This window comes from Achroia grisella, unplaced genomic scaffold (genome assembly GCF_030625045.1).
Source record: "Achroia grisella isolate CSIRO2021 unplaced genomic scaffold, CSIRO_AGI_Agris_v1 utg295, whole genome shotgun sequence".
NCBI lineage: Eukaryota > Metazoa > Arthropoda > Insecta > Lepidoptera > Pyralidae > Achroia > Achroia grisella.
The window spans coordinates 393,830-417,006 of record NW_026712783.1 but is presented as its reverse complement, the minus strand read 5'-3'; the positions used below and the strand labels follow the sequence as shown (position 1 = coordinate 417,006).

The window sequence follows — 23,177 nt, the reverse complement described above, 5'->3', positions numbered from 1 at the left end:
CAAAATATTAATACAGTTGATGATTCTGTAAATTGAATATTTTTATGACGAATCGTTAATATACTAAATACATATGCTATTTGTATGAATTTAAGTTAAAATTGTAATGTAATCTGACTCGTCAAAATTATTAATAAAAATACATAACCTTATACACTTCTAGCCAAAAAGCAAAGTAATTATCACAGTTAATAACAAGCTTTAAGCGATTTCGATATATTATATTCTCTGTATCCAAGAACTGAAAAGTACGTAATTTTTCGTGAATTAATTTTTTATGTATATAAATTAAAAATATTAGATCACAGTACACTACTAATAATATAGATAGATAATAGTTTCTATATATTTTTTTTAATTTCATGAATGAATGAATGACACATTGACATAAACTAGACTAATATATATTTCATATCCCAAAGCCACAGATTCAATATCATTATAAGGGCCTATTATGATTTTTAATAATAATTAGGCAGTACGTCAAAACTAATTTACCTACTAACTGATATGCAATTGTAATTAGGTTCGTGATAAGTAGGTAAAAGAAAATAATGATGTATAATCAAATTTAAAAAATACTTTTTTTGTAAATAAAAAGTAACACGGCGTGTATTTTTTTAATTAAGCAATTGTTCTGTTTTATAGAATTTTTACCACTCTAAACTTCCTTTATTCGTAAACCCTTCATTCATTTCTGTAAATACATTTTGAATTGAGAAATATAATATTTATATTTACCTATTTTTTTTTTATTAATATTTGTTATTTTCCCGTAGTGACTGCTTGTGTCACAGATTGACGCTTATGTCAAATTGTCAAACAAAAATATAGTCAATCGGAAAATCAAACCTATTGCATTTCTCAATTAATATTTTTATTCTTTGATAACGTTATTATTTATCATGGTTATAATTCTAATCAGTTTTTTGTAGTAATTTAGTGAATAATATTTACAATTAGTGAGTTGTTAATCAATCAGTGTTTTTATATCCTATTATATTGGCGATTGCCAGGGTTACATATGTAGGTAGTTTATAGATAATTAGGTATTTTAATTACAGCCGCTGTGTTTTACTGATATTGTTTCTTCGTAGATATGAATATCAATAAATATGTTTTACAAACTCCACCAAGTTACTCCTGGTCAAAAATAACAACTGATATGTTTTTAAAGTAATGACATTCACATTTGAGTACTAGAATAGTAAGTGTACAGTAATTTGCATATTATTATTATAATAAGCATGTTTTGCGAATAGATATAACGTTCTGACGTGTAATTTTAGTAATTATTGAAATAATATATCAAACCATGGATATATGATATATTAAATCGCCTTGTAATGTATTAAGGATTAAGACTCAATTTCAAATTACAGGTAATGAGTATTCTTTGAATATCGTAAATTGCACACAGTTGTAAAGCTTACCTGCTCGAAATTGACCATGAATTGAACCTGGGAACATAATTGCAAAAGTAATATGCCCACAATTCCAGTACAGAACAATGTTTTGTATGATATATGCAGAGTTATTTGTCATAGGGCTATCATGAAAGTAAATCTTAACAGTTGTAATATAAACTAAAACCTATTTATACATATTCTACAGATACTGTCAGTGGCTTTGGATGCCAATTCAATAAATGTGTAATGGTTATAACTGCTTATAATGTATTAATTTTATTTAATTTGTATGTATGCATTTACAATTGTGTAACTTTAATTGAAAGAAAAAAATGTAATAGAGAATACTCCATAGAATGTTAAGGTTTCAGTCCGAATATAAAAGTAAAATTTAGCTTAGACTGTATAAATTATTCCAGTTTGATACTAACAATAATGTTTTTCATTGTTCATTACAGTACAACGAAATGGCTCAACAAAACACTGAAGTTTCATTGGAAATTACCTGTGAATTGGAACAATCTGAAGAACTTGGTATTAAACAAGAGTTAGAAAGAGAGGAGACAAATATAATTGTACACATTAAAAGTGAAGTTGAAGAAGAAACAGAAGATGTTAACAATCCATTTGAAAACATCCAATTGGAAGTCAAGGAAGAAATAATTTCTCCAAATTATGAGAAAGATATGTCAACAAATCCGTTGCATAGTAATATAATGGTGAATTTACCAGTACTATCTGAAGATTTGGAAGGGTATGAGGATATTGCGAAAAATGAAAGAGAAGAAAAAGAGGAAACAGACATAGATAATGATATGGAAGTGAAGGAAGAGGCTGGTGACAGTGGTGATATTGATGAATCTGTTGTAACATATGATTACCCATGTTTTGATGATGTCACCAGTATGGACAGCAATGATGTAGCTGTTTTGGGTAATGTAGAAACATGTCTACAAGAGGAAATTAATATAAAATCTGAAACAGATGGAACTCTTGAAGTAAGTATTACTTATCATACTTATCTTACATACAAAAATGTAATTCTTAGTTAAATTTAAATTATGTTACTTTACAAAATTAGTTATTTCACTTATAATTCAGATATTTTACTAATTAAGTGATCTATTTTCTGGCTTAGGTTCTAAAATGTAATGAGGTAAACTAAATGCTAATATAAAAAGTAGAAAAGAATCTTCTCTATTCTTTCACACAGTTGTAATTCCCTAATTAATCTTCCTATTTTCTATTTAAGGATCACGAAAAAGAAATATTGGGAAAACTTAATGTAAAAGAAGAATCAGAGTTAACAGTTACAGAAACACATTTGATATCTAACAAATTAATCAATACTACATCAACTATAACAAATCCGCAGGACGGATTAATTCAATCACAAACTACCAAAACATTAGTTATGGAAATTCTTCCAATGTCTCATGGTTCTGTTGCTTTATCGAAAATAGGTAACCCTGAAGAAATATTGCCTACAACATATGATTCAAATGAATACAATGACATGTTTCAATTAAATTCCATTACAGGGAATGTACTGTCATTAGAACAAGAGGCATATGATCTATTAAAAACAAATACTAAACAGGGAAATCTAAAATTTTTTGCCTGTCCAAAATGTCCTAAAACTGTGACATCATATTACGCATTGAAGAGACATCTAAATATACATGTAACTATTGAAAATAGAGCATTGGGAATTCTAAAAGGCCAAAAAACGAGGCAAGAAAATTTTGAAAGGAAATTGAATGAAAGTTTGATGAAGAGACTTAATATGAAGCAAGAAAATCGTAAAAAGAATAAATCTAAAATAAATAAAGAGCGTCGAAAAATAGTTAAAGTGGAAACTAAATCAAGTCAATCAAAAACAAAGTCAAAAAACCAAAGTAATAAAACGGAAAGTAAAGCAGAAGATAAAACTGAAAAAGTGACTCAAGTTGATGTAAAAGTGAAGGAATTAAAGAAAGAAGGATATGAATGCACTTGTGGAAAGATTTTCCGACGACGAAGTAGAATGGAGACTTGTTTGCGGTCGCATGATCTATATCTAGAAACAAACACTCATTTTCCATGTTTGACTTGTAGGAAACAATTTAGAGACAAAGATGAATTGGCGCTACATAGAAAACGATTACATCGAAAGAAATTCCCTTGCAAATTCTGTCCAACAGATTACAACACTAGAAAAGAGCTCTTTAAACATTTGCAGGCACACCAAAAAGTTCAGCTTATGGAATATAAAGTGATATCTGAAATTGTGAAGGGGAAACAGAAGTTACGATGTTTTATGTGTGCAAAGACTTATGCAGAACTGTCAGAGCTGAAATCACACGTGATGGAAGATCATAAAGAGCCTTATATTTGTCCCCATTGTAATAGTACATTTTCTAAAATAATTGACTTTGGTAATCATACAAAAACTTATCACCCAGAGGTGGAAGGTCAATCTGTTCTGGATGTGCTTGAAGCATTCTCCAAGCTGGTTAAGGCCTGGAAATGTGAGGAATGTGGCCTACAGTTTCACGAGGCAGATAAACTAGCTCTGCATCAGATTGAAAAACATAGTAGTGACTCAAAAGCAATTTTCCCAGAGTCTCAGTTCCAATGTACCGATTGTCGCCGCGTGTTCATAAGTCAGAAAGGTTTAACTTCTCATAGAAGAATACATCACAGCACAGAGACAAAAGAAGAGTCAGAGGATTTGGTAAAGGGTGTCATGTGTGTAGAATGTCGAAAAATTTGTCAAGATATGGATGCATTGAATTCCCATATGCGTTTGCATTCACCCGATAGGAAATATCCATGCAAATTTTGCGATTTCCGTTTCGCAACCCCTGAGAAGAGGAAAGCGCACGCTGAGTTACATACGGGAGATATGAAATATGTGTGCTTTATCTGTGAATACCAGTGTACTTCAGAAAATCGGCTGAAACAACATAAATTGTCGGTAAAACATTCAAATATGAAGGAATTTCTACTTACAGGCATACCTTTGATTGAACAAACGCAATCGACTTCAAAGGTTGAGAGTGTCAAAAAGAGAAAGAAAGAAAAAGATAGTAGAAAAGAAGATGATAGTACATCCAGTGATGTAGAAGTACCGTGTGACATTTGTGGTGATAATTTTAGTTCTGAAAAAGAAATGTTAGAACATAAACAGACGCACCCGTTCATAGAATTTCCCAATGACGATACGCCTACTAGAATATTTTTCAAATGAACTCGCCTATGTATAGATGGACCTCCTTATTCATAACTACAAACTATTGAACTGTTTTTTCTCTTTCTCAAAGTTCAAAAATGGCATATTAAATTTTGTTTTAGGCCCATAGCGAGCAAGTTTGCTTGTTTGCCACAATTTTGGCATTAAAATATGTCAGAGGAAGACAAAACTGTTCAATAACATAACAAGTTTGTTTTTGTGAATTGGGAGTTATTATTGAATTAATAAAGACTGGTGACTTTGTGACTTACTATATACTATTTTGTTTGCAGTTTGTTAATTTTGTTTGTTATTTAGTTCCACATTACACAAACTTGTAAAACACCAATAAACTAAGTTAATATACAATGTTGTAATTAGTGTATATATTTTAAAATAATATTATAAAAACCTGTACTTACAAAAACTCCCATCCCAAAAAGCAGACAAAAGTTACAGGTAATAAAATGTAGTTTAAATATATTACAAGAAACATTTTTTATTGTAAAATTATACAAATGGCATAATAAGTGAATAATGAGTAATATTTTCAAATTAGCTGTTTGGTAAATTTATTTTAATAAATATATACCAACATTGTTAACATACAGAAAAATTAAGAAATTAAGAGAAACTTATTTTTTCTTATGTACCCGAGCCTGTAAGCCTTAATTTTATAAACACTTAAGTCTAATATTCGACTTAAGTGTCGTAGCAACTTCCAAATTGTTGTACACTATTATACTTACGAAATTTCTTTTAATATTCGTTTATATTTTTGAAATAGTCTTTTCAAAAATAAAAACTATCTTTTATATGAATATATGCATATAAAAGAAATTTATTATTTTTTATTTCAGTGGACGATTTATTGTTTTGTTATTTATTTAAACTGATTAATTAATAATATCACAGGGGAAAAAGAATTGCCATTGTTAACTAGTCTATGTGCTAAGATTAGGTACATGTTAATTATTTAGAAGGATTTTTTTGTTGTCGGTATGGGATATAAATACCTAAAATATTTTTTTTACTAAAAGTTATGAAGGAGAATATTTTTGGAGACTTGAAAATTCTTCGTACGAACCATGATCACCATATTCATTAATTTAATATAAATAAATATTATCTTTATTTGTGTTAAAGACATGTGAAATATAACTACGAATATGTCGTACAATGTTTTGTTATTAAATAATATTCCATTCTCAACACCCTCGGTGGACTAGCTTCAAGACACTGTATTAGTTTAGAGAGCCGCTGGTTCGATTCGCACACATGACAAACATTTGTATTCCTAAAAAAAGAAAAATGTTTTGCGATAAAATAGTAACCAATAATTTAAATACTCAGACTAATACTGTTTGCATATTTGTAATTGTAATCTGGGTGTTTTAAATTTACTACATTATGCTTTTATCAAATATGTATAAGTATGTATAATATAATATCTTTTATCATATATTATTTACAAAAAAAATGTATCCACGTATTAACTAGTTGACTAGTACCCATAACACAAGCTCTGCTTAGCTTGGGACTAGATGGCGCTGTGTAAATTATCCTGAAATATTATTATTATACTTTTGAATTATATATATTTCTATTGGCATTTTCTCTGCTCCGTTTGATACTAGATGGCGCCGTGTTAATCGTCCTGGGTTATTATTATTTTAAACTGTATATGGAATATTATTTAAAAATTATATACTTTAGTTCATGACACAACTGTTACTTACCATATACGATTGGGTCTACATTACGCTATGCGTTATGGCAATGTTCACCATGGTATATAGATTGCCTTCTTCAGTACCTACTTAATAGTTAAATATAATACTTATAAAACTCGTACTTTTTTTCATAATTGTCATAGACTATGTATGATTATACAGATACTTATTCTATGATATTGGAACCTTTCCTTAGAAATTATGGCTAGATTTGGAGATATGTAATGTAGACAGACAGGGAGGAAGGAAATGTTAGTAAAATGGACTAATAACCATAGAGCTAGCAATGGGAAACCATCGTGATACATTCATGGAATTTAGTACGATAGACTAGCTGACTTGACCTCATACTCATCTTTCCATCCTGCTCTGGTATCCCGCCAACGTAAACCGTTAGCGCAGGCGGGTGCACCTTTCCATTATCATACATAAGAAAAATGTAGATGGACCGATTTCGTTCGAGATACCGTTAAGCAAAATATGCAGTCGCCGATCCACTTGCCACAGGATGAGAGGAGAAATATTGGTTGGAAGGCATTCCTGTTGGAACAAACCTCAGCCTTGAAGAATCTACAAAGATAATTTAGTAAATACTACCAGTACTATGTAGGTATATATTGTTGCAATATACAGTATTTTAATGCTAATAATTTCATCACGATTCGGCCTTGTGAATAATTACATGGACGGAAGGCTTGGTACAACATAAAACGGATTGTAGTACATGTTGGTGTTTCATAAATATACACTACTGAAGAGTCAGTTACAAAAATAAATATAATATAAACACTTGAATAGTTATATTTTTTTAATATTTGACCTTTCAGAACGCAGACTTGTCACAAGAATGAGCAAGAAAGTTGCGTGTTGTTCTTTTAAATCTATGATGTCCAAAATTACATTAGACATAGTTGAAATAAATAAATAGTTATTCGAGTAACAAAATAAATTACAGTTATCACAGCAGAACAGCTTGCTGGAAATCTATACTACTAGGTCGGAGTTGATATGTATTAAGTCATGACGCTCTATTAATTATACTTTTGAATTATACATATTTTTCAATAGCCTATAAAAAAAACATATAGTAACATAATAAGGCCTAACTCTCAATAAATCACTTAAGTTATAATACTTGTGAATTTTGAGAAATAAAAGAGATGTTAATATTAATATTGTTTTTATTATCACTTCGTATGATAAAACGTCTGTTCCAATCTATACAAGTAAAATACTATACCCTCAAAGCATTAGAATAAAATATTCATTGCAAATTGTTTAGAAAACGAAAGTGTTATTGCTTATTATATAATTGATGAATCACGACTTGATTTCTAAACAAAATACTTGAATCAAAACATTGTTTAACTAACTATTTCACGGCCAATATACAAGAAATATACTTCGATAACAAAATCACAAGTTCAAGCAATTGTATAAAAAAATTGCATTATTCAATTATTCATAAATCATAAAAAACATCACTTATTGTACCTTAGCATTAAGTTTGACGTAAACGTAAAAAAATGTAGGAATTGTGACAAACAATCAAATCTAATTGAAATACATTTGTCACTATCAGAATATTGTTACAATGGGCCCATTACATGTTAAACATATTACGTCATACTAAACGTTAGGGATTCAGTATATCTTATCATATTGTATACTATATATATCCTAAAGGATATTCGCTTACGAATGACTGGTTTTACTGTATCGTTTTGATACTTGCAATATCAAATTCTAAAATATACTAAATTTCTCTACAATTTCAGTTGACGAATGCCACAATATACATATTAGTATATGGTATTATTGAATATAACATGCATTATAATATAGAGAGAGTATAAACTATGTAAACCACAGATGATATAATTGTTCTATGAACTTTGTAAAGACAACTTCTGGACAAGTCGAAACATGTTTAACGACTCATGCTACTTCGAAGTTGGATGATAACTTAATGATGTTTTAATGAACACAAAAACAATGTAAATAAAACTTAAATGTATTGAAAATTATGAAGATTTATTGGACGTAATTAAGTCTAGTTTATGGCAATATTGAACTATGAAGTAATTAAATTATAAAAATACTAATTAATAATACAGATAATAATCTTTACTAGTACACATGTATTATTGTATGTCATTCATTAAAGCAATGGCTAAACAAATTATTATGAAATTAACCATTCATGTAAAAGATAGTTTTAATCATGTAGACAAAATCGTAGATACTAGCTGGCTACTAGCTAAAGTTACTGATCATTTGTAGCTCAACCCCATTTAAAGTGGTAAACGGATAGTAATGAAATTTGGTATTTAAATAGACCCTGGATTAGACTTATAGGACAATTTTCATCCCAATTTAAACAGCCAACACCACAAATTATAACTAGTAATAACAATTGAATATTAAACTCAAATTGAATTTCCGTTATTAAAACATCAATAAGTATGTAAAGATTTAATATCTAATTTAATAACTAAATACTATCTTCCACGGTTTAGCCATGCTGGCGCCAGGCTTCCTGATCACCAGGACGTCATTACCCTTGTGGAGGGTCATCAGCAGGGCTGTCTGCTTCTCATTCTGGTGCAGTTTGGCTGTTTTTGGCGGAGTTTTTATGCCAGCTATGACGATACGTTCCACCCATGATCGGGTAGGGTATGACGCATTTTCGTCGATGAATCTGTGGAACAAATTTAGAAAAAATAAAATCCTATTTTTTTTATAGCGCACAAACGAGCTTGCGGTTCACCTGATGGTAAGTGATTACCGTCACTCATGAGCACCCGTAACACCAGGGGAATTGCATTAACCCGTAACAAAGGGCGTTGCCGGCCTTTTAAGAAGGAATAAGCTCTTTTCTTGAAGGCTTCAATATCGTATCGGTTCGGAAATATCATTGCTGGAAGGTGATTCCACAATTATAATAAATAATAGTTTGAAATTATTGCTATATAAATTTAAAAAGTATATACACTGTTATATACTTACGTATATGTAATACCCTCCGGTGTGTACTTGACCTTAGAATATATATATATCTTCTGCTTGTAGTTATATGTCTCACCGTCGTCAATGTACAGAGTGCCTTCAGACGTATTCTACAAATAATAGTAACAGTGTATTTAAATACATATCACATTAATGAGAGATAAATCTTTCGAGTGATTGTGTGTATGACTGTATGTTTATTACTCTTTCACGCAAAAAAATATTGAACGGATTTTGATGAAACTTTACAGTAATATAGCTTCTACATCAGAATGTATTATTCTGGCTATAAGTTTAAAAGATATTTTTATACTACGTAAGTTGCCAAACAAGCTTACGGCCCAAGTGATATTGATATTAAAACGTTTTCCAGATGGGCTGTTATATAGTCTTGTTGAAATTCGGGAATATATATCTCTATTAAGAAATGATGTTTGTTGGTTTCGCTAAAACTCGAGAACGTGGACCGAGTACAGATAATAGAATATAAAGCGGTATACTCACGTTCTCGTCGAGAGCCAGCACGAGGGTGTATGGATCGTTCAGCATCAGCGCCGACGATCTGCGCACTCGCTCCTTCCGCCAAACGGCTGATCCGCCGCGCTGGTACACTGGCGTCTAAACATCATACATAGACAGACATATAGCATTCTAAATAAAAAAAAGATTGGGTGTTTTCTATGCATATTATGTATGTATTTACAAAAAAAATTAAGTATTTATTATTAGACGGCCTCGTGGTCTAGCGGTTTGGCGCACCGCCTTACTTCCGATGGTCCTGATTGAGAAGGTGATTGAATAGCTGAAATTGAGATACCTAAGCAGACTGGTATATTACAAGACATATAAACTGAGTTGAGTTCTGTTTAAATCTTCTGTATTCTTAAGTTTATGGTATACCTTAGCAATATTGACTTCCTGTGTGATGAAACCGTTGGCCTGGTGAGCCTGGTAGGTGTCAACGTCATACCAAAGAGTGTGCGTGTCCGCTCCCGGGAGGTACACTTTAACTAATGTCACGCCTTGCTCTAACACTGGCCGGATTAACAGCTTATCTCCTGTGGGCATAAATTTATATATCACTACCTTATAACGCGAATACGATCTATCTTTACACCAAAGTGTTCTTGAGATCCGTTCAGCCAAGTAGTCCTGAAAATGTAACAGACACACTGACAGATGACCGTACATTTTGGCGTTTATAATAATACCAGCTTTTGCACGCAACTTCTGCTGTACAAACTTTTTTAACTTTATAGGTTTAAAAAATGACGAAACAAATTAAATAAGAAAAACCAAATGACAGACACATTATATTATTTATTACATTAGTATGAACTAGATCTTTCCGCGAACCTTACTATTATTATAAACGCTAAAGTTTGTGATTATGAATGGATAGATGGATGGATGTTTGATACGCTTTTACGCAAAAAATATTGAACGGATTTTGATAAAATTTTACCATAAATTATATATTTGGTGTTTTAGGCGTCCATAAGCTACGGTAAGCATTTACCATCAGATGGGGCGGATGCTTGTTTGCCACCATAGTAATCAATATCAATAAAATAGAGATTGTGTACCAGAGAGATCACATGCATTACTGATCTTAAACTTACCCAGTAGGTACTGATTGTCGACGGTGAAAGTGGCCTGCTCTTTGGGATACTGCTGGAACAGCGGCCGCATCACAGGCAGTCCATCCCTCGAATGCTCGAAGAATAACGTGTACCTGATTGAAAAATTATCATTTTTTATTATTCTGAACAATAATATATCTTATATATGAATTTTTGAGCCACAATGTTAGTTACCATACTCCTTCGAAACGGCTTGACCGATTTTTATGAAATTTTATATCCATATTCAATAGGTCTGAGAATAGGCTACTACTTTTCATACCCCTAAGTGATAAGGGTTATCCAAAATACATATCTTTATACCGTGTACAACGAATTTAACACGCGACCATCGGAAGGCGGTGTGCTAAACCGCGAGACCCCGTAATTATCATACAAAAAACTAACCAGAAGTCGAGCAGTGCGTATCGTTTGCGTACAGCATCCCGCAGTAGCGCAGTGGTTGCTGGCTCGAACAGCCACGGTTCTCGCCGCTTGGTCTCGATGTGCGAGTGTGCGCGGAAGAACGGCTGGAAAGCACCCGCCTAAAGAACACACAAACAGCTCATCATTTATATGTATGGACCATTTTTAAAGTGCTCAAGGTCGCAGTGCTCCAGGATCAAACACTTGAGGCAATGACTAACCCCCCCCCCCCCCTCCAATAAAAAATAAATACTCTTCCCTATTCGGCCAAGCAACAATTTTATTTTTTTAGTTTTGAATTTTTTTTTACGAACACATGAAGGGTGAGAATGGGAGTGTTTGGAGAAACAAAGCATCTGGGAATTGGACCAGCTCCCAACACTAGAAGCATTAGCTTACTGCTTATTTATATATATTAGGATCTTACTAACCTGATACCACCTCGTCATCAACTCGGCATCAGGGTTCTTGAAGAACCCGCCGACGTCAGAACCACAGAAGCTGACTCCTGAGATGGCAACGGAGATGCACATAGGCACTGTCGCAGCCAAGAAACCCCACTCGGCTGTGTTGTCACCCGTCCACATTGCGGCGTACCTTTAATAATAGTCCAGGATTCTTAAGTTAGGTTCCTTTTATAAGTCCAGGATAATTTACACAGCGCCATCTAATCGGAAACTATAGACTAATTTTAATCTCGGAGACATTTAGTCTCCGAACATACTGTCAAAAAAAACTTGTCGCTAAGTATGGCAATACTTCTTACTTCTTAAGATAGGTTTCTTTAATAAGTAGTCCAGGATTGGATTGACTGAAGAATGGTGATGATAAATATGTAATGATGAGTTACCTCTGGGTACCGGCGAAGGTTGCTCTAGTGAGTATGAAGGGGCGGTAGTTGGGGGCGCGCGACAACATTCCCTCGTGGGTGCCGCGGATGTAGAACAGACCGTACTCGTTGTGAACATGTCTGTAACGTTAATAATGTTTCGTTGGTTGGTATTATATTATTTGGTCACATCACTACACAAACAAACAGTTGACATAACCTTGAAATAGCGCAGTTTGATGTGGTATGACTTTTAAAACTATTGTTGTTTATTTGTTAAGTTAATAATTTTAGCACAAAATTAATACGCTTATTGTAAGTTGGAATAATTATTAAATTGTAATGTTATCACTCGTTAATAAGGCAAATAAATTTTGCCGTAAATTGTACGTCACTTCAAAGTTACATCGCCCATTCGATCCCGTCCTGTCTGAAACGCAAACTCTGAGCGGCCGTACTGTAAATATATTCAAATGCTTCAGTATGTGTACAAATTTTATAGCTAAATTTCCAATAGTACCTGTGTTCCCAGAATGAACCGATGCCTTCGACACCGTCTTCAGGCTGCTTATAATGACGGCAATCCTTGGGCATCGTGACCTCTGGACCGTTGAAAACCTAAACAATAGAATCATACACATTTGTATTCGTGAGTATGATTTTTGTGTCGGTCTGGGTGTTTTCTATGTATATAATATACATACATACAGTATATAATATATATAATAAACACCCAAATACAAACAATCAAATTCAATGTTTGTAGCGTGCAAGTATTGAACCCGCGATTATCGTAATCACGTCGGTTTACGAAGCTGTCATAAAGCCATTAAATATACAATAAAAATATTATATATACATACACTGGGCTCGTTCATGTCATTCCAGATGTGAACATCCTTGCTGGTACCAGGGAACTTGTCGAAGCTATATCTCGACGCGTAGTAGTTGTGCACTACTGGATTCAGGAAGTCTGGGTATGATGAGGAGCCTGGCCAGCACCAGCCTATAAATAATAAAAACAAATATAAAATAACATCACGACTGTTATCCCACACGCGGTAGTCAGAGTCATTGTCAACTGACAATGTTGTAGTGACCATGCTCACATTTCATATGAATCCTAATATGGCAACAAGATTTGAACTCACAATCTCTTGGTAAAGATTCAGGTCAGTAAACCACTGGACCACGACTATTCCGGTTATCCCCTCCGATCTGTAATTTGGATTTGAATTGGATACCCATCCAATTTAAATCGAATTTACGACGGCCCGAGCCGGTGTTTGAAACCCTAGCGGTTCAAACTAAAGTCTGTATCTGTAAGGAGTTGGTCTTCAGCCGATCTATAAGTCCTTCCTTTGGTATGGAGTGCCATCTGCACTAACCCCCTATCGTCCGGTGAAGCTGTAAGGGCCGGCTGCAGCCACCGAATACTGGTGGCTGCAGCCGGCCCTTACCAGCCACCCCAGTAGACGAAAACAAAAACCTCTCTATTACCATGGACCACTAGTTGTGTATAACCAAAACAAACTGCATACCTTCATAATCTTTTCCATCTTTATCTTTCACGTAGTAACCATTCTGTGTCGCGTCTTCATGGTAGAAGTAGCCCGGCTCCCGCTTGATGTGAGGGTCTATGATCACCACCAGTTTGCGACCCTTGGCCGTAAGGTTAGCGACCATTTCAGATGGGTGCCTGAACTTCTCCGAGTCCCATGTGAAGTACCTATTAGTGTAATTAACATTATATTACAATGTAAATTATGTCAAGCTATGGACTATATATATCTGCATAGAAGACCTCGGACATCTAGCGCTTTAGCACACCGCTTTACTTCCGATAATCGCGGATTCGATTCCTCGCACCGTATACTACACTATTAGTATCTATAAGTCTGATTGTTTCTATTGGCCTGGGCTTTTTCTATGTATATTATGTATGTATTTACAAAAGAATCTAAGCATTTATATCTGTTATAATGTATAACACAAACTCTGCTTACCTTGAAAACCTGGAACTATATAATGTTGTGTGAATTGTCCAGAAACAAGCATACGGCCCATCTGATAATAAACGGTTTACGCGGGTGAGGCATCAGTTGAGGATGTAAAAATGAGCATGAGGTCAGGACAGTTAGCCCATCCTGGCAAATGATAATTTATCACGGTTTTTGGTTTTGCGGTGCTGATAGTTTTCGAGAGAATCGCGTGGAGGTTAATCTGATATGGCACATTGCTAGCAATAGGATTATTAGTAATGTAGACTAATAATAGTCTACATTACTAATAATCCCCTTCCCCCGATGATTTACCATCACCGTAGCTTATGGACACCTGAGACACTATGGGTGTCCCGTTGGCGACCCTTAAGAAACCTAAACTTAATTGGATTTGGCGTAAATGGCGGACTACTAACATCTTGCGGTCAGTGTACTCGATATCCAGCCAGATGACGTCAGCGGGGATATCGTGGGCGTCGAAGTTGTCGTCCACACCGCGAACATCAGCCTCATCAACGTAGTTCCACCGCGACTGATGGTACGCCAGGGAGAAACGCTGCCAACAAATCATATACATTATTAATGTACAGTAAAACTCCGCTTAACGCTGTTTCGGTTTAGCGCTCCTTTATTTCAACCCGGGGATTCTGAACATAACGGATAGACGTCGAGGAGATAGTTCAAGAAACAGCAGATAGTATTTCTATTCAGGACTTAACTAAGCCTTTTAGTGCTGAACTTATCCCCCGTGTTAAGCGGGGTCTTACTCTAGTTAAACGGTTTTAACATATAATTTTACGGTAAATAAAGCTATTTACTCTCTCGACGTTTCGACTAGGTTGCACTAGCCGTGGTCGAGAGCTCGCTAGCGGACTTAGTCAGCTCTCGTCTTAAAACTATTAAATAAATAAATATTATGGTAATAAATAAATTTTACACACTGTGATATATTACTATACATAGAAATGATCTTACCGGCGGCAGAGGTGCTACTCCAGTGAGCGTGGTGTACTGACGGAACACGTCGGCCGGCGTGTCGCCCAGCAGAACGAACAAATCTAACACGCCTGATTCACTCATAAACCTGAAAAATAACGTATTTATTACAGCAATTAATTTTAGATTGATGCAGCTAGAGTCGAGTTAACGACGCCAGTTTCAAGGCGTTTGTGACCCGGGTACCCAACAACAGGCTGGTCACTTTCATGAAGGAGGACTACTGGCGTGTGATGATGAAGGTGTGATGTCTAGGCGCTACCGTGGCAGATTGTCGTCGTCAATGCCACACACAGGCAATTTTAATCATTACATAGTATAAAACAAAGTCGCTGTCGCTGTCTGTCCGTCCCTACTATTCCTAAACTACCCTATTCTTAAATCTTTAAAAATAAGTAACGGATTTTGAAGTGGCATTTTTTAATAGATAGAGTGATTCAAGGAAGGTTTATATATATAATACAAGTACAACCGTGCGAAGCTGGGGCGAGTAGCTAGTATATCAATATATTAGTTTTATAATATTAACTTATAAGTATGTTAGTCTATAGGGTGTTTATAATATGGACCTAGAGTCCTGAAATAAATAAATAAAATAATAATAAGGGGATATAGTCTGCATATTTTTAATCAATCTTTGTGGCACCTCCAACTCTTTCTTATATAATTTCGCACTTGTCAACCGTAATTTAGGATAGGCCTTTATTATATTCTAATACTAGAATTCTAACAAATATAACAAAGTTAATTCGTTACTAAATGGTACGCTCATGGTTGTCGAAATATTAATTATTTTAGTATTTTCTTCTTTTCTTAAGATTATACAAATAAAAAAAGGGTTACAAATATTAATGTGTAAAATATTAATTTCAAACTAGAAAATTTATGGTAATTATCTAACTTCTAACTACCTATCTAATGCCTAAGTATAAAATATTTTGGAAAACCGATAATTTAAATTTATCTTAATTATAAATGTAGTTTAATTCTAAATATAATTTAAATCTATTAAAGTTGGTTTCCAAATATTGTTAACACATTAAAGTTTATGTGTATGCGTTATACTGCCACTGACCGTGTGTCGATCCTGTGCTTCTGTCCGCCGGTGACCAGGTTCACGAGAGACGAGACCACGGTACTGTCGCCGTAGTTCACCACGTCCACCCACGTCTCAGCGGAGTTATGCCAGAACACGCCCACCGTACGCTTTGTCCTGGGAAAATGAATTATTAAATCTATATACAATATACATATATTAGAATTTGACGGCCTCGGCGGTCTAGCGGTTTAACATATCGCCTTACTTCGAATGGTCGCGGGTTCGTTCCTCGCACGGCAAAAATATTTGTATTCATGAGTACGATTGTTTGTATCGATCTGGGTGTTTTCTATGTGTAATATGTATGTATTTACGCCAAAAAACTATATATTTGTATCAGTTATCTCGTACCCTAGTTAAGCTAGCTAAAGCTTGTGTTATAAAGCTTTAGCTAGCTTAACTAGGGACTAGATAGCGCTATGTGAATAGTCTTGAGATCATTTTTATAATTTACATGTGATACAATAACATTCAAATTTGATCAGTACTCAAATCAAATATAAAAAAGCACTGTATGTAATGTTAAAAAATAAACTTTAGACAATGAGGACATCAATAGTGCTAAGTGGTAGTTTGTATTCACACACTTAAACTTAAAAATGTAAAGTAATAATAAAATTATTTAAAAGAGCAACACGCAAGTTACTTGCTCGTTCTTCTTGTGATGAGACAGCTTTCCGAATGAGCGGTAGATTAAAAAAAAATGTGATGACTATTCAAAAGTGCTTCAATGTAAGTTTATTTGAATAAATGATTTTCTATTAAAGAAAAGAGAGAATTAAAAAAAAAGCATGCTGATTGAAGAACGCAGGAATGCGAGAACTTGCGGCTTCTCATTCTCTTTGTCTACATTTACATGTACATTCTTTCCTGTGTAAAGCCTATTCGCGTGTCAAATCGTCTACTGAGAAGAATGAAGAAGGTTTAGTTTCCTGCCAACTCACCCGTGTGCGTACAAGACAGGTATAGCTCCGTAGATGGCCATGCGACTGTCCAGTTCATATTCAAACACGTCCAAGTTGTATAGCCTATAGGGATCGCCTGAGGTTGTGGTCGCCAGGTGGAATCTATCTGTGTGCTCGGGTATACCTGGTAAACAAATTTAGTATTACTAGTGGTCGCCCTATGGTCGATATTCGCCCATAATATTCACAACTACCTGCAAATGTATACAAAATGTTTACAGTATGTAGGAGAGAACGGGCTTTCGTGGTACAGTTTCACATATCGAAAGCCTGGGCTAACTGTATTGAATTGTACTATATATTTATGAATAAAGGTTATTATTATTAATTTAACAGTCAGTAAAACGCAAACAATATTAATCTATTCTGAATTTGACTGCGATGATGGCTGGTTCAATTCCTCGCACGGTACAAACATTTGCATTCATGAGTATGATTGTATCGGTCTGGGTGTTTTCTATGTACATTATGTATATATTTACAAATAAAATCTAAGTCTTTATTCTCTTGTCTAGTACCCATAACACAAACTCTGCTTAGTTTAGAACTAGATGGCGTTGCGTGAATTGTCCAGGGGTATTATTAGTAGTGCAAAATGAACATTAGTTTATGTCTGTGAGTAGATCGGGGGTCACCATAATGCTTATGGTTTCAAAACGTTTATTTCAATAGATTTACAAATATATATGTTAGACGCATATATACATAGCAATTTCATAGTAACCTTGTTTCTTACGAGCAGTTACAGCTTACATTGCACTCACCGCGCTCTGCTATGATCTATGTTCGCACTGATATGTCGACCTCTCCACAATCTTTAATTAATGATACTTACCATAAACTTGATCAGCGTCGGGGAATGAGACGTCGAGTGAGACGGCCTCGTTGCCTCGCGGCTTGCTGTCGTGGTGTGACTTGAAATTCTCGCCCCATGTTCCTTCCTCATCCTGTACACGCATTGGAAATTAGTGTTGACCCTGCTTAATAAAAGTAGTCATACTACAACAAGGCTGGGGGATTGTCAGTAGTGTGGATTAATAATCCCAATGCTAGCAATAGACCCTCAAGTTGAACTCCACTCGGTTCCCTCTGGAACCATAATCATCCTGTACAGTAACATTGGAAAATATAGTGTTAACATGGTTAATTAAAGTAGTGATACTAAAGCAAGGGTGGGGGAAGGGAATTGTTAGTAATAAGGACTAATGACCCCATTGTTAGCAATGTACCATGTTAAGTTGACCTCCAGGCGGTTCCCTCTGGAAACTATAGTAATAAATTCCTGGTGAATTTGCCACGGGCAAACTGAGCTGACCTCATGCTCATCACTCATCTTCTAATGGTTCCCCGCTAGCGAAAATCGTTAACGCAGGCGGGTTCACCATTCCATGATCATCCATAAAAAAGTATAACAAGGGAAAAAATGGGATTTTAGTAGTGTGGATTATTATATGGTATATTGCTAGCAATGGGGATAAAGTTGACCCCAAGTTGACCTCCACTCGGTCCCCCCCGGAAACCATCATACTAAATTCCTCCTGAATGGTTTCCTGGTGGCTGTAAATCATCAAAATTGATTCATCATCGTTTAAAACATCACATAATACACACCATTGTGATACCATACAAACTTTTAAAAGAATTTTCGATTTGCGTACACTAAAAAGATTAAATTGAATTAATAACCTCTTCATTTTGAAGTAGGTTGTTCTAGCTAATACGCGTAAATGAAATGTTCTAGATAATACGCGTAGCAACTCTACACGTGGTCTAATTTGCGATTAAATTCAATTGATGTCATATTAACACACAAACAAAGGCCCATATCAAATGTACTACATATAAATATTGTGTTGACCTCACGTACTATTTATTTGCACTGTGTGGATACTAATTATTAAACACTAGTAATTACCCGACACCGTCTGCTCAAACATTTATCCCCTATAATATGATCTGATGATGAGATAAAACGGATATAGCTATATTTATGTCAGTTAATCCATTTTTTTTTTGTTTTTCTTCATTCAAATTTAAACTGTTTAAATTAATACAATAAATATGAAATTATTCATGAATTTATTATATCTATACTCTATACATATAAATAAAATTGGAGTATCTGTTTGAAATAACCGTTTTTTACTACATGCATATGAATATAAATAAGGTACATACACCAAAATAACATTTTTTATAATTTTCGTCTGTCTGTCTGTTTGTACCGGCTAATCTCTGAAATGGCTGGACCGATTTTGACGGGACTTTTATTGGCAGGTAGCTTATGTAATAAGGAGTAACTTAGGCTACTTTTATTTTAAAAAAATAAAGTTAAATTCCACGCGAAGTCGCGGGAACAGCTAGTTTATTTATATAATTATCGATGTATATTTATATAATTTGATTACTTATAAAGAGACGACGACAGATGATGTGTCAATGATCCCAATCGTTTGACCACAAACGTGACTGATAAGCGTTCATACTGCTTATCCGAACAAAATTTTATCAATCAAACCTGTCATCTCTAAATGGCGAAACAATGAGGAGTTGGACTACAATGTGTCACCCATCAGTCTATATCAATACTAGATTTAAAAAGGAGGACAATTAAAAAATGGTCACTATGCTTGATCTTATATATAAAATTCTCGTGTTACAATGTTAATTACCATACTGCTACGAAATGGCTTTACCGATTTTTATAAAATTTTATATGCATATTCAATAGGTCGGTTGAAGAGGTCGGCTACTATCTATTTTTGTTACCTCTAAGTGATAAGGTTTCTACCCTAACATTTATTTTTTAATTTTTTGGACACAATTCTTATTATTAATAGTTTTATAATTTGGCCTTAAAAATTACATACAACCCATAATTTTCACCCTTCTATCACCAACCCCTATTTTTTAATAGCGCTTTTAACTTATAATGTTAAACACCGTTGCCGGGACAGCTATTTGTTCTTATTATAAATAACAATTTCTTACCCCATCTACAGCATTTCCTTCTTCATCATCGTATTGCTCTTTCTTCTTCCTCAGTGGCTCCACTAGGAGTTGTGCGTTCTCATTGAGCACCAAAGCTACCTCACCATTCTTGTCGTAGAACTCCAACTTGAGAGGTTCAGCAATGATCACCACTTTTTGTCCTTGGGTGTTTATTACAACCACCTTCTCGTTATCTTTAGAGACCAATTTTATTCTGTCAATGGAAATATATATTTTTTAATTAATAGGGGCCTTTATTTACTGAACAGAGACATTTTAACAACATACCGTCAGGACAGTTTCTTAATTATAGAATGGTGCATCCGCCTGCACTAACGGTATACGCTGGTGGGGCACCAGTACCAATGTAAGACGTTGTGATGAGGTCAGGTCCGTTCGCCCATTGTCATTGAATAACCATGAAGTAATGATGATGGTTTCCAGGGGAACCGCGTGGATGTCAACTTGACATGGTACATTCAACATACAGTACCGGGGAAGGGAACTGTTAGTACTGTGGACTAACCTAAACCTCATTGCTAGCAATGTACCATGTCAGGTTGTCCTGGAAACTATTGTGATAAATTTCCGGTAAATTTACCAGGATGGGTAACTGATCTGACGTCATGTTCATCTTATCATTCTACACTAGTACCACGTCAGCGTAAGCCATTAGCGCTGGCAGGTGCACCATTCTATTATAATCCATTAAAAAACATACACAACCTAATAATCGCTTTCCCACCCTGTCACGACTATTTTCCCAGACGGGATAGTCAGTCATTGTCAAATGTCATATTGTTGCGAAGGCAACACTTGATATTTCACAAGGTATACTTTTAATGCAATGTGGGTAGACAAATAATTAATAAATAACCCTGGATAATTCACACAGCGCCATCTAGTCCCACGGTAAGCAGGGCTTGTGTTATGGGTACTGATAACAACTGATATAAATACTCCGATTTTTTTTGTAAATAAATACATATTATAAGTGGAAAACACCCAGATCCATACAAACAATCATAATCATGGTTCCAAATCATTGGACTGTGCGAGGAAGCGAACCTGCGACCATCGGAAATAAAGCAGTGTGTTAAACCGCTATACTACTAAATCCGTCAAAATAACTTACCCATCAGGTCTGGGATCACGCTGGAGTGCAAGCTGCGGCACATAACGTGAATACAGTGGATTCTTCTCATTCAATTCCACTCTGTATGTGTTATCTTCTAATGCAGACAATTTGAGTATGTAGTTCCACTGTAGGATAAAATACATAACTTATTTAACATAATGTATAATCAAATATATGTATAGGATGAGAGGAGCTTGCTAGCACAATCTCAAAATATAAAGCTCATATGTCTGGCCACCCTAATAAGCTAGCCGAGAAGTTACTCATTAACAAGAGATTACCATAGTGTATTTTACACTATGGTAATCTCTTTATTCTATTTTATTCTTATATATATCTGTATATAATTATTTTATAATGCAATAATATTAGCTGTAATAGAAATAGATATAATAAGATCAAATATACTTAATAAAAGCACTTTTCAATAGTCACATTTCTTTTTATTGTACCACTTATTCGGAACACAGAATCATCACAAGAAGAATGAGTAAAAAAACTTGTCTGTTACTTGTTTAAATAAATGTTATAAATAGATACACATTAACAAGGATTACACATGCAACAATAAACATAGAAACTGCTATGCCCTCAATCTTTGTTCAATCAGACAATATCGTCGGTACTATGACTGAAGTTAGATTTTTTCTACAAAATCTGTAAAAACAGGAAGAATTGCTTAGAGAATAACCTGACATGGTATATTGCTAGCAATGAGGCTATTAGGCCACATTATATACCAATCATTTCCCCCAGTAGGGACTTAGATATTGCAATATAACATGACCCTTGATCTCCACACCCTCCCCAGGAAAGTGTTGTTAATTCCTGTTGAATTCATCATGATGGATATCTTGGCCACTCCATTCCTAAACTAACAACTTCCATGAGTATCCCGCCAGCACAGGCGAGAGGACCGTCACATATAATAAACCACTAACACCCAATTTGTACTCACCAATACAGTTCTCCTTTCCGATTCAGAATCAATAGTCTTAACTTCCGCTATTAAAACATTTCCATCAATGATAATACTGTTAACGTCTAATGTGTATTCAGAATTTTCAGGTTTGAAGCCTCTCAAACGCTTACAAAAGCCGGATTGATGGCATGTCTTAAAATTGTTCCTATCAACCCCGAAAGCGCCGTGAATCGTGACCACGGCCACCAAAAGACACCACAAGGTCTTCATCCTGAAATAGTAAAATTTATGTTTAACATTTTTATACACTGACAAAGACCGGTAGAAGGCAGAACAATGAGTTACGGAAAATTACGTGATTGAGTCGTACCTGTTTGACGCTAAAACCTGTTGTCTTGTTTTTTACAAACTGTATTATAAAATCATTTCAATAAAAAGAGAGATAACTTTAAATATTTTAAATTAATTCAGCTACAACTCAAAGGTTATTACGTGGAGATATAATGTTTGATGGAGTAGAAATAGAAAGAAATAGGATTAGGCAGTTCGCGATCGAATTAAAAGAGCACACTATAGAACTAGTTCTACGAGAACTAGTTCCCAAATCTTTGGTTCTGAGGTTAATTTGATAAATTGTTTATCTGAGATCTTACTAAACGATATGGTCACATATTTGTGAGTTGTAAGATGAAGTTAACGTACTTGCTTCGTAGTATACTTGTAGCCTAAAAATGAGACTTTTTACCTATTAAAAACAAGAGGCTTGGGGATTGGGACGGAACGAACTAGTTCGCTCCAAATCGCGAACTACTATGCGCAAG

At 34.5% G+C, this 23,177-nt stretch overlaps 2 protein-coding genes across 4 annotated transcripts; one reads left to right on the top strand and one right to left on the bottom strand.

Moving 5' to 3' along the window:
* Positions 1–853: 853 nt before the first annotated feature.
* Positions 854–5,423, top strand: LOC131843317 (zinc finger protein 271-like). 3 transcript variants are annotated; one of them, XM_059191941.1, is made up of 3 exons: positions 854–1,026; positions 1,868–2,407; positions 2,662–5,423. In XM_059191941.1, exons 2-3 carry the CDS (start codon positions 1,877–1,879, stop codon positions 4,639–4,641), a joined length of 2,511 nt encoding a protein of 836 aa, XP_059047924.1. In that variant the 5' UTR covers positions 854–1,026; positions 1,868–1,876; the 3' UTR covers positions 4,642–5,423. The 3 variants fall into 3 exon arrangements, with proteins under 3 accessions (XP_059047924.1, XP_059047923.1, XP_059047925.1); XM_059191940.1 differs by having other exon boundaries at positions 854–1,207; XM_059191942.1 differs by lacking the exon at positions 854–1,026 and adding an exon at positions 1,364–1,382.
* Positions 5,424–7,960: 2,537 nt separating this feature from the next.
* Positions 7,961–22,898, bottom strand: LOC131843301 (neutral alpha-glucosidase AB). Its single transcript, XM_059191922.1, has 20 exons — positions 22,727–22,898; positions 22,393–22,627; positions 21,432–21,559; positions 20,297–20,510; positions 18,141–18,252; positions 17,285–17,429; positions 16,317–16,454; positions 15,221–15,329; positions 14,662–14,801; positions 13,784–13,971; positions 13,106–13,248; positions 12,763–12,860; positions 12,264–12,383; positions 11,845–12,010; positions 11,396–11,532; positions 10,988–11,100; positions 10,266–10,423; positions 9,870–9,983; positions 9,366–9,475; positions 7,961–9,057 (listed from the first exon to the last, which is right to left on the bottom strand). Exons 2-20 carry the CDS (start codon positions 22,624–22,626, stop codon positions 8,844–8,846), a joined length of 2,781 nt encoding a protein of 926 aa, XP_059047905.1. The 5' UTR covers position 22,627; positions 22,727–22,898; the 3' UTR covers positions 7,961–8,843.
* Positions 22,899–23,177: the final 279 nt, after the last annotated feature.

Bases quoted from the DNA above. Each gene is read 5' to 3' on its own strand.
- LOC131843317 (XM_059191941.1), top strand. From the start codon at position 1,877: ATGGCTCAACAAAACACTGAAGTTTCATTGGAAATTACCTGTGAATTG. The intron at 2,408-2,661 runs GTAAGTATTACT...TTTCTATTTAAG, and splicing joins AAACAGATGGAACTCTTGAA to GATCACGAAAAAGAAATATT.
- LOC131843301 (XM_059191922.1), bottom strand. From the start codon at position 22,626: ATGAAGACCTTGTGGTGTCTTTTGGTGGCCGTGGTCACGATTCACGGC. The intron at 17,430-18,140 runs GTAAGTATCATT...TTTGTTTACCAG, and splicing joins CGACGCTGATCAAGTTTATG to GTATACCCGAGCACACAGAT. The intron at 9,984-10,265 runs GTATACCATAAA...TATGATGTTTAG, and splicing joins AGGAAGTCAATATTGCTAAG to ACGCCAGTGTACCAGCGCGG.